We start from the raw sequence: 12,071 nt of genomic DNA on the forward strand, positions 1-12,071 counted from the left end.
TCAACATCAACGTTTCTACACACATGCACATTCTCGCTCCCTTCTTCTTCTTCTTCCTCCCTCTTTCTCCGTCTTCACACACACACACGCATTCACATTACATTCGAAGTAGCACTATAATGTGTGTAAGCTATACTCGGGCCACTTATCCGTAGACGTTTCTACCACGAATACCACGATCGCTTATATTTTGTTGCATAGATGGATTTAGTTTTTTCCTCTTACCTTCCATGCAAGCTGGACCGGCGAATGGCTTTCGGCAGATGCACCTACCACTCGCAGCGTCGAAATCCCCTCTTGAAGAGCAGTCAGGTATGCATTTGGCCAGAAGACTATCCGGGACACTGAAAAGTGAGGTATGGTAAATATCAACATGGACACAAACTTATAGATTGAAATGCATTGCATAAAATATCAACATGGAGAAAGGACTTACTTGCAAAACATTCCTACCCAGCCTTCATTGCATGAACATCTTCCATTGATACAAATTCCATGGGTTGAACAAGTCGGGTCTGCACAGTTACCTACAGATAAAGCACGTATTCAAATAAGGGTACAACAACAAACAAACACAAGAGTAAAAACACTATATTTTCATTTCCCCAATTTAATCCTTTATAATGAAAGATGGTTATAAACCTACGTAACCAAAATTGTATGCTTGTTTCAGAAAAGGTTTGTGACGAAAATAATATTTAATTAAATTCGCAATAATTCGCATGCTTGTTGTGGGAAATCACCGGAAGAGCAGAAACTAGTGAAAATTTGTTGGTATTATTGGTAAGCAAATGAGCCGGCATGTTCCTTCCCTGTAATTTTCTTGTTCAGATCATCATTCATCACTCACTCGTTCAACACAATAATTTGAGGCGAAACATTACAAACTGAGGAGGAAGCTTGACGTGCTCTGTAATTATAGTGTGCGAATCAGCTACTGCCACATAATGACCACCAGGATCGAGTCTTTGAGTAACCAAACCGTCATTCTATCACCCAATCTGTTCCGACTTACAAAGTCAACACGAGGCTAATAAATATTTGTACATCAACTTGTGCCACTTTCTCAAGAATGCACCACTGATTCATATTCCAACACAAGAGCAGGCAAACCACAATTAATACACTCAATTAAGAATCGTAATTTAAGATTGCATGGGGTTACTTTTACACCATTAAATGAAAGGCGGCGAATGACTCGTATAAATGAGAGTATTTTAGATATCCATTGCATAAGCAAGTTCTGCTTCTGCACAAACCAGGCAGAGTTAATAGGCTACATTTTTATTAATTCATACCTACAAAAAACTTCTCTTTATTAGACGCAATTTTAAACTTTAGGACGTTGTACTTGGCCCAGTTCAACTGTTGCTGATAAAACTGAATAAAAGTAATTCTCCGTTGTTTCGTCTTTAGCTCCTCAACATTTCAGCAAATTTTCTCACCACCACCACCATTAATATTTTGAGAATTGTGTTTCGTTCCTATTTTGCATCCTCTGAACTAAAAACGAGAAATCAATAACTCGTTCCAAAAATTGAAAGGCTAGGTTATGCATAAGCCTGTCATTCCGTGAAGTACGTGAGGCCCACTGAATGCTGACATGGTGGTTGGCAGTAGAATAATCAATAAATAAGTAGGGTTGATTTCAATAACGAAAATCATGACGTTTTAAAAGACAAAGGATTCATGCCAAAATAAACTTTTGTGGTGAAAACAAGAGTCATAACACTTGAGAAAGAGAAATAGCACGGATGATGGCAGAAGACGAAGAATGCCACTCATTCATTCAGTCCCATTTCCACGAGGAGGTTGAATGGAGGAGGAGGAAGAGGAGGAAGAAAAATGTCTATTGGAATTGAAGAAGTAAAGGAATTGACTGGAAAGAGAAGTAAAAGAATGCAAAAACTGGGTTGGTGGTGGCGAGAGGAAGTCCAAGTCTTTCTGGGATAACGCGATTTCTTTTCACTCAAGTTAAATCAATGCGATCTAAAAGGAGGAAGCCAGCAAGAACCTCAATTTTCCCTTTTGTACTGTTCAAGGTTTCCCTCCCTCTCCTCGCTACTTGGCTTAAGAATTAATTCAATTTTCTAGAATAAGCAGTTATAATAATACTACAGCACTAAGCAAGGAAATGTGAGATGAGCAGCCCACATAATAATTTATTCTGGTCAAAAAGAGAAATTAAACCAAGTTTGACAGAAGAGTGAAAGCTGGTGAATCATTTTAGAAAAAATACCTGCTCCTCTCTCTCTCTCTCTTGAAGGAAAATTAGAAAGGATAGGATTTTTCATCTCCTGTTATTTCTAGTTTTATACTTAATCTTCTCCACTACCAGCTCTCACCAGATTTCATTTGTTCCTACTTATCTCTCGCTCTCCTACGACTCCATGAAACATGGAAACGGAGGGAGGACGAGTCAGAAAAACCACTTGGCGTTTCTCGGTATTGCTAACTATTACTTTGCGTACCCTCTTTTCAGGAGACGAGGAGGAAGCTAATAGGCCATGTCAGGGAAACCAGGCTGAGTTTTTAGTTCCTCCTGTTCTACATAGTTAGCCTGATTTAACAAAAGAGAGGGAACGAAGAAGAAGTGAGCCAGCAGGCGTGCGACGATGGCGAGGAGAAAGTAAAGAAAGATAATAGAATCTAGTCATTCTTCGGAAGGAAACGTCCCACACCAGCCTGACAAGGTATATATAGCACGAGTAAGTAGTGGTAGTAATGGAACATGGGTTGAATTTACATTGGGAAAAGGCGCCACTTTTACTTTTAATTAAATTTTAAACGGACGTGAGATGAATGGCATATGAACGAATGAATGAATGAACATGAAGAAAGCCTTGGCTGAGCGGAGAAAGTCCAGGCATGTGCATACAGCACTGCTCTTGGTGGCGAGAAAACCAAGAAGATTGGACGTCCCCCGTCATCCTCTTGTCCAACAAAACAGTAAAAGTGCAGCGCTATTGAGCTGGCAAACCTTTTAGCCAAGTATCTACGAAGGGATTTATTATTTACCCTGTTAAAAGTTAACTATCAAGGTCACGTATGTATCCTCCCATCCATTGTCTTATACAATCTCTATTCATGATGTTTCATCATCCTAATCCTTCATCACAGTTTTTTAACATTTTTACCATGTTATGCCCTTTTTGTTTTAAAAAAGCATAGTCTGCATGAAAAAATACTGCCACCACCACCACCACGACCACTGCTGCTACTACGTTTCCGTAAAAGAGGACGACGAGATGTGTCCATAAAATTTTAAAGCGCTTTTCCTTTGATCATCTCTGTTTTTAAGGCTGCAGTCAGAACCTTTGATAACTTGGTGGTTGAGGAAATCACTCTTGGCATAGCAAGTGGAGAAAAAGCTTTACAAAATCATCATCTCACTTTTCCCTCTTTCCCTGCTCCTTTCTTCGCCACCAGATATTTCTACAATATATAAATGTATACATGGATATACATGCAATGCATGAAATACCATATAATTTCAGTTGCTGCTTCCTCCTTGTCAAAGATTTCCGCCATGATTTGTGAGATGTATCTCATGCATACTTAATTTCTACATTGTGATAAAGTGCCCGATTTCAATGGGAGCGCTAACTAACTATCCTCATAGTCAGCCCATTGTGCCAACTACTACGTTATTATCCATGCCATGTAGTGATTGAGCGAGCGAGTGGGCTGGTAGGAAACAGATTTCCCCACGTTTACAATACCGCAAATTGCATTACTTTATTCTGCATGCACTTTCCGCAAAACTTTGAAAACCGTCGTCGTTGGAATGATTATTGGGAAATGGCAAACCCAACCTAGGCTAATTATTCTCCTTTCACGTATGAACTCAGCACCACCGGCACGAGTGCTGGTGGTGCTCAACCCCACAATGAGGATATGAAGGATATCCGCCGACGATAGAAAATACCAACCGCAGTTATGTTTTTAGAACGAGGAGATAAGGAAGTATGTGCGCATTTCACTACCTCCTCTCATTAAAATACTGGATAGATATGGACGGAATGCTGAGATGCAGACACTTTAAATGTAACAAGGGTTCACTTCAATCCGCTTTCCCCTTTTTTCTTCGTCTCTTTTACATTTAACCTGAACTTGGATTACTAAACTCGCGAATCCATGTGTGTCCTCCTTCTTACCTCGCCTTATATATGCATGGGCTAGCCAGCAGCACACACTAAAAGTACACATCCTGCATATATGCATGACTTGGAAAAGAGAAAGGATGGGAGGGGATAGGACTTTGGTTGGTGAAAGTGAGTTCTGCTCGGGCGAAAAATAAGTTGTCTTCTTCCTTCCTACACAAGTCATAATGGAAGATCGGAATTCGGGGCGACGGAGAAAGTAGTCTCTGAAGACTAACAAACGTAAAAAGCGTTTACCGTCTTTCCCAGTTTTAGTGCAACCTCTTTCTTCACTTTTTTTTACCTTAGCTTTAGGTTTTATCATTTGGGTAAGATCTCTTTCTTCACTTGCCATCCTTCCCACCAATACATGCTTGCGAACGAATATAGAGTAAGGAAGTAAAACTAGTGGTGTGCTACTGAAAATGGAAACTAGAAACTACAAAAATGTGCACGTGTATATGCAGATATACAGAACTCTAGTGTCTAATGCTGCTTAGAATATGAAAGCATTCCATTAAATATTGAAATGATGAACAACAATTAATCTCTTTGATAGACAGTGAGTTTGGGAAATGAAGAACTTATTTTGTGGAAAGGTGAAAATTTATTTCAACTTACGTGAATCACAAAACTGCCCAGTCCATCCGTCCGAGCATACACACTTTCCAGCGACGCAAACCCCATTTCCATTACAGTTCCCAATCTCACACTCGTTCTCTGGCACATCACATTCAGACCCCTTCCAGCCTAATTCGCAGTGGCAGATCCCTCCACTGTATCTCCCATGATTGCTGCACAACACTGGACAGATGCCTGTGGAAATAATTCGTGATTAGATCCTAGACAACACTACATATACAAAAACACACACACACACGCACCACACACAGCCAAAATATCAAAACTTTCCTCGAGGTATTATTTGAAAACAGCTCAGAAGTACGAAGAGCGAGATGATGATAATTTTATTTAACAAATTAAAAGCTTACTGTTTGAGCAGTCAGTTCCAGTGTGACCTTCGATGCAATGGCATTTCCCATGTACACAATTTCCATTTCCACTGCACTGTTGTGGACATCTCACTTCAACGGATGAGTCGACCTGTGCCATCACTCCTACCCGGCGGTCAATCTGATCATCATTGAATATTCGGAGGAACCACTTTCCACTTTCTAGATATTCCGAGAACACGACAATGCTTTGGTCAGAGTAAGCTTCTCGTTTTCCTCTGGTTGAGCCGCCTTGCTGTTGAGGTTCCTTTGGCCAGATGACAAGAGGAGGTGACTGTAGTTTGTGGGGGTAAGTTGCTGCTGTATCATTTGTACTTTGACTACTTTTGTTAAAATTGTTCTTCAGTTCTCCTCCGTCCTGCTCTTGCAGGACCCAGCGAACGTGGCGTCTCTTATTCCGATGTTCCATCCTTCCATTTTTAACTATTTTTATCAAATCGTGTTGCGTTATGGACGGCAGGGCATTTTTCCGAAATATAAGAGCCCAGTTGGAGCCCCCTAACAAACATAATTTCAAAGTTGTAATGGTTAATTGTTGTAGCTTTTTACAAATAAATTATTAGTACATGTTTTATAGTAAAAAAAACTTACAGGAGAAACTAAGGTTGAGATTGACATAAGCACTATCCCTCATGTTCACTTCTAACGTCCAGAACGAATAAGGCTCCACTCGGCGAAATAATGGTTGTCCCCACAGCAGTTCTAGGGGGCTTAAGCCATCATTCAGACTTCCAAAGTCGCGGGATGTCAACTCTGGTGGTAGTACGGTTGTCGGAGATGCCATATCTAGAAGTAGTTGGAGAGAAAGCAGAAAACAAAAAGTAAAAATCACATACCCACCAACCACACCCCGAACACAAGAAAGTTTTATCGTCCACAACTATTTTATGCCAAAAAACTACTGCCCCTTCCTCATAACAACATTCATTGTCTTTAAAAAGTCTGAGGCCATTTGGGAAGATATTAAGACCACGTCCATCGTGTCGTCTCTACGCCTCATCTGCCCCCGGGTGACAACGACGAGGCGATTACTACATCCAGATAATATTGTGGATCCCCATTTAATGTAATCTATAATATCCTCACGCTGCCAACTAGAGCATGCATGCATTACATATGTACATATGCAGTTCGACTTGTTCTGGAATATCCAGCATCAGGGCATCGCACACTTTTCTTTTTCTTAGCCAACATGCAAATGAAGCCCACAAAGGAGTTCATTGTTTAAAAAAGTGAAAATCCGAGGAGGGAAATCTTTTCTTACCTTCACTACTTTTGGGTGACATAGAAGTTAGATCAATCACAGGGTAACTTTTTTCACCTCTGGCCAAAACTTTGGCATCTTCAACGAGTATGCAGCCGGATCCCGAATACCTCGAGCAATTCCCCATGATAGCTGGTACAAAGTACAAAGAATTTATTTTAAGTCATTCGATTACTTACGAAAATGGAGCTTACTTCTTCTTTTTGTTTCTACAATCTACAATTTCATGTGGGCACAATCTCTCTCTCTCCCTCCCTCTCTTTACACTTATCTTTCTCTCCGTGGTCGATAAAACATCATTTCTTTTTACCAACCGTCATCATCATTGCACCAACGAACCAAACCAACCAACTTTGTAGACGACATTGCATTACAATCCACTAGCCATATCTTCTTTTAATGGTCAAATTTGCCATTTTTCTCTCTTTCTCGTCCTCCTTCCCTCCCGGCAGCAGGAGCATCAGCCTTACTTGTACTTTCTCCTTCTCAGTTGAAGGTAGTAGCAAACCAACAGAACGAAAGACATGATGTTGTTTGTGGGAGATTAAGCTAAAGTGACACGACACGAGTTTATTACCAACACAGAAAATAAAGAGTATTTGATCAATTGAAGTTTTTCCAAGGATTTAATAAAAAGAAGTCGTCTTACAGCAACCCGAGAGTTGACTCTGCTTGTTTCAAAAGATTGATGGAAGGATGTCGTGAAGTGTGTGCGAAACAAGCTGATCGAGACCAGTTCCTCCAAATCCAATTCAAGTCCAAGTTTGAGGCTTGTGTCACACAGAACTATTAGGACAAGATCTAATCGCCAGAGAGAGAGGGAAAGAGAAGGGAAGTGAAAGCCTGGTCCAGCTTCTACAATGAATCCTTCTACCACCAGCCAACCATTCCTTTCACCCCACCCATTTAAACCGTATCACATGGAATATAAACCCACAACATACTCATCTCCCATTGCATTTATCCTGGACCAAACCAACCACCCATCTAACTCGCAGCAGCAGTTCAACTCTACTGCGATACGACGAAGAGAGGAAAAGTCAACTAGACTTTTCGTCGCACAAGAAAATTCCCTACACGTCTTCTAGTTTCTCAAAATTTGTTTCTAGGGTCACGTACAATCTCCTTTTTCTACGAAATGACAAAGAAACTTAAGCAAAAGTTAGACTCACGCAACACAAAGAAAGGACCAGGAAATATACTCGTATAAATGACGACGACAACAGAGAAAGAGAGGACATGGCAGCAGTAGGAACAGTACGACTCACAATTACTTTTCTGCCCCGAAATCTAATGCAATGGATATAAAGGGCCACAGACGCAGCATCATTGGAGACAGATGAAGACAAAACTAATTCATTTCATTAATACATACCAACATCCTTCTTACACGTCTCCTCATTCCATCCAACCAGCACGACAGCGTTCGTATCCTCTCCAATTCAATCGTATCAAGTTGACGAGAGTGGCAAAGCCTCATCAGCAGTTCGACAATATAACAAAACAGAACACCCACCAACAAGGAAGACGAGATGTCAACCAACCAAAAGTATCCTCACCCAAGCACCACTGCTGACTGAATGTGTCCCCCTGTCCATTGCTATCAGAGTAAGAAATTAAGTCTGTGAATGTACCTAACAGTTTTAATTCAGAGGATGGCTTAGCAGCAAGACACGCTGTTCGGCCCAGTATATGATACACATAGGCAGCTGGGACGACGGAAGCGAAACACGCATTTCGATTGGGGAGAAAGTTGAGAAAAATTACACGAGTGAGTCGAAGTGCATTGCGTAACAACTTACTGACTGCTCTTAAATATAGCACGATTGCTGTACTGACACTTTCCTTGCATCGAGCAGACCACAGCAGAAGCAGAAGCAAAACATTAGATTATTACAAGGGCTTCGAGTCAATGAAGTAATTCTGTAGTCATTTCTTACTCAACATAGAAATAGAGAAATAAAGAACCATTTCCACTCTGAGTTTTCACAGCAGCAAGCAATCGAGAGAGAGAAAAAAATAAAGTTATCATCATTAAATAAGTTGGGACACGTTTTCCCCATATTTTAGCTAATTGCATGTTCTTGACGTTCCTACCAGTATTAATTTTTTCTTTCATATCGAACGCACAGAATTACTTTATGTTTATTCAGTCGAAAAGACAATTAAACCAATTATTATATACTTACACATGTGCAGCAGCTCCTAACGTTAATATTGTTTGGTTCATTTCGTCAATATCTGTTGCTTTTTGCACGCATGTATACATACCTTTTGTTATTATCGGCTATTTCTTCCATCCAAAGTATTTTTTGCCAAGCAATTATTTTTGAATAACTGATGCCAACATGGATCGATCGTAAAGCTGCAACAGCTACTGTCTTTCGCTAAACAAGTACAAATTAGTCGCTAATGCAAACCCAGGATATCCGCGTAACGAGCACCACCAACAACTGCGTATAAGACGAGTTTGAGAGCATCAGAGCTATAATTTTGGTAGCGATATCGTACAAGCACCTCGTTACAACTGATTCCAGCCTGATATGTAAATCTAATGGAGTCTAATGTACACATTCATCCCATTGTTTCTCCATATACTAAGAGGCCCAAATTACACTTAGCTTTCACTTAAAGTCCCTTCAACACTGAACCCTTAACTGCCACGTGATCTCCATACCATTACATTCATGCAAAGTATTCAGGAGCAGTAGGTATGGGCCTCATAAACCAACGACGCAGGCTAGCAAACAACTGCACGATCATATAATAAAGGTTCCAACAATGATTATATTTTACTATCAGTCCTAATTCGCATGAAGTCGTAATTACGCAATAATACCTTCTCTCATGCAGTGCAGTGGCAAAAGGAGAGAAAACCTATAGCCTTCTTGCTTTCATGCACATTCAGCCGAAGCACCCTCAAAAGCATGAAGATGACGTTACAAATCTCATAACATTACTCAAGATCCTTCTCCATAAGTCAAAATTAATCCTACATTTTTATTCAGAGAATTCCACGTCATCGCGGCAATCTGATCCTCCCGACCAGACCCAAGAGTAAATCCACCATTTATGCTTTCAACGAAACGAGTAATTATAAAAACTGAGGAAATATCTTTGCCTACTTTCTACGTAGATAACACGATTGCAATCATATACATATACATAAGAAAAGGGCAAGAAACTCTTTAGACGGGTTGCGTCATGCTTTTGTCTTCGTAATTAAATCCACAATGTTCCTCTGTGATTAAACGTAATTAAGGGGAGAATCCCTGAAAACGCAATTTTCTTTTTCGCAGTCCAGCTCGTCTCTATTTACTTGTGGAAGATTGCTCAAGCAAAATTCTTCCACAATCGCAATCAGCACAGTTGGTTATTCCATCAACAAACTGATGTATGTATCAACGAGGACAACACAAATAGTGATGGAATTGCAAAAGACTTTCTCCTCATTACACAAGTAAGTCAGCACAGGAGAGAGAGCGAGGAAGACGATGTCTACACCGGTATGTAGTAACATCGTAGTCTTATGTGTGTATATACCACCTGAAGAAACAGAGCGAAAGAGGACGGAATTGCTTTGGAAAAAAGTAACAGTTGCAGCAACAACTCATAGTGGCAAAAAGGAGGATGGCTGTTGTTATCTGCCCTTATTTTCACTCCCAAAGGTGTTATTTGCATTTACGGCGGTGTGCAAGAGGAAACTCGGTGCAGTGGAAGTAAAGGAAGGAAAAAGACACAAGAAGAGTGAAGCGAACATGAGCTAGACCCACTTTTGAGCTGGGAAAACACATTTTCTAAGCCGGTTTGAGAACACCTTATCATGTTCACCCATCTTCTCATTTCCGCTCCCGTAAATTGACCGAAAGAAATAGCTCCGTCTTGGACATGGACAATCGGGTTATCTAACTCATTTATAGTCAAGAGCTGTTAGTGGTAGTGGGGCTACTGAGGTGGAAGAAAGATTTACAGGGATGAAGCCACACTGGTCAGGTTGATTATTCTCGGAATATAGTTTGTTGTAAAACAACCCACCCACCAAACTCATCAACTCTCATCCATTCTGTTTGCCATTTTTTGTCAAGTCGTCCGGTGGATGGCTTGGCTAAGTAAATACGTTGAGACTTTTGATGGACAGACTGGAGAACATGTATGCTTAAGTAGCTGGCGATACGGAGAGGACACAGTGTCCACACGGAGAGAGAGAGATTGAGAGTAAGAGAATCTGGTAACTATGTTTACACAGGATGATGAAATATAGAGATTGCTTACCTGCAGTGTATATCAGGATGGAAATTAAAGCAACGCAGAGTATGATTAGGGCGATACTAATACATTTCCAGGAACAACGATCTGACACATGACAGTCTTTCTGAATAGTAAATCTTGACGGAGAGTATTGATTTCGCTGAAGAGACCGAGAATTTGTTGTCGTCCCATTCCCTGCAAGGATAGCTTGTCCACCATGGGGTTGAGAGGTTGGGAACACGGGAAGAATCACCTAATAAACATAACAAGTAATATTTATACAAGGAATCCCAGGATAAAGTTATTTAGAAGGAAAAGTTCAGGTTTTTTTTCAATTCCAAAAATTAACCTGGTCATTTTAGCTACCTTAATATATTTCAATATTTTATATTTGACTTTGTATACAAATACTCTGGATACGCATGTGATTTTATTTTTATTTTAATTGAAAAAATACGAAAAACTGTTACTCACAGGTGCTTGAGGAATCCCAGTTAACACCGGATTAGACGTTGGTGGCCCTCCTAGCCCTCCGATTAACCTAAAGAATCAAATAAAGAACCTTTAATTGCACGTTTAAATCAATCTACGTTGACATTTTTAATTCCACTCGGGTACAACTTTGCAAGATTAAATGTTCTCCCAACTTTATATGGCTTCTCCTCCAAGAAGGAGAAACGACGCCGACGACGAGCAAGAGACGTGACTCCAGATATCGATCACTTTATACTTTACTTTCCTTGAACCTCAATTTGTTCCTAAATCGTGGTTTATATCAGACATTCAGCATTGCTACATCCTCTGCTCGTGTGACTAATGTTCCTCCTGGTGGCCGAACTTAATTACCCACACGCATCTAAAACTAAAACATACTTATTATTATGTCCAGCCTTTGTGTGTGTGTGTGTGTAACTTAAAGTTAATTACGGCACGGTTTAGATGGGACTATTACTTTTGCCCAACCAATCGTAATTTTGTACTGCAGCCACATAATTGAACTGAAAACAAGGCACAATCTCATACAAATCTATCCATTTTCTTTGTCACCGCAGCGGAGATAGTGCGGAGGCAAAGGCAAAGCTACGAAAGTATTCCAAAGTCCTGTGTAAAATATTGCACCGCAAGATTACAGTCCGACAGGGGAGAGGTGAAGAAGGTGAAAGTAGCAGAGCCACCAACTTTCAGAGTGGAGAAGCAGATAAGAGCGAGCAAGTGTGCAGCCTACACTAGTCCTCCGTCGGTGGTGGGTGGATGGAAGACAGATTATCAGTCGAATGGCAGTCGAAGCGTAAAAGAACATCTCGTGGTTGAGTTGGAGAGGTTCGTGATAAATGTACGAGGTCGGTGGCTGCAGATATGGGAGAAGGAGAAGAAGAAGAAAGTCTGGTATTCCGCTACAACTAT

At 40.5% G+C, this 12,071-nt stretch overlaps 1 protein-coding gene across 3 annotated transcripts in view; it reads right to left on the reverse strand.

The window, feature by feature from the left end:
* LOC110850896 (teneurin-a) overlaps positions 1–12,071 on the reverse strand; it is a 124,281-nt gene that overhangs the window by 23,756 nt on the left and 88,454 nt on the right. For all 3 annotated transcript variants that reach the window (XM_035852570.1, XM_035852571.1, XM_035852569.1), the window contains 8 exons: positions 11,142–11,208; positions 10,692–10,920; positions 6,420–6,551; positions 5,747–5,941; positions 5,135–5,653; positions 4,764–4,958; positions 437–527; positions 226–344 (listed from right to left, as the gene is read on the reverse strand). In XM_035852570.1, coding sequence (XP_035708463.1) covers positions 226–344; positions 437–527; positions 4,764–4,958; positions 5,135–5,653; positions 5,747–5,941; positions 6,420–6,551; positions 10,692–10,920; positions 11,142–11,208 — 1,547 coding nt within the window. The remainder of the gene's footprint in view (positions 1–225; positions 345–436; positions 528–4,763; positions 4,959–5,134; positions 5,654–5,746; positions 5,942–6,419; positions 6,552–10,691; positions 10,921–11,141; positions 11,209–12,071) is intronic.

Source organism: Folsomia candida, unplaced genomic scaffold (genome assembly GCF_002217175.1).
Source record: "Folsomia candida strain VU population unplaced genomic scaffold, ASM221717v1 Fcan01_Sc006, whole genome shotgun sequence".
Taxonomy (NCBI): Eukaryota; Metazoa; Arthropoda; class Collembola; order Entomobryomorpha; family Isotomidae; genus Folsomia; species Folsomia candida.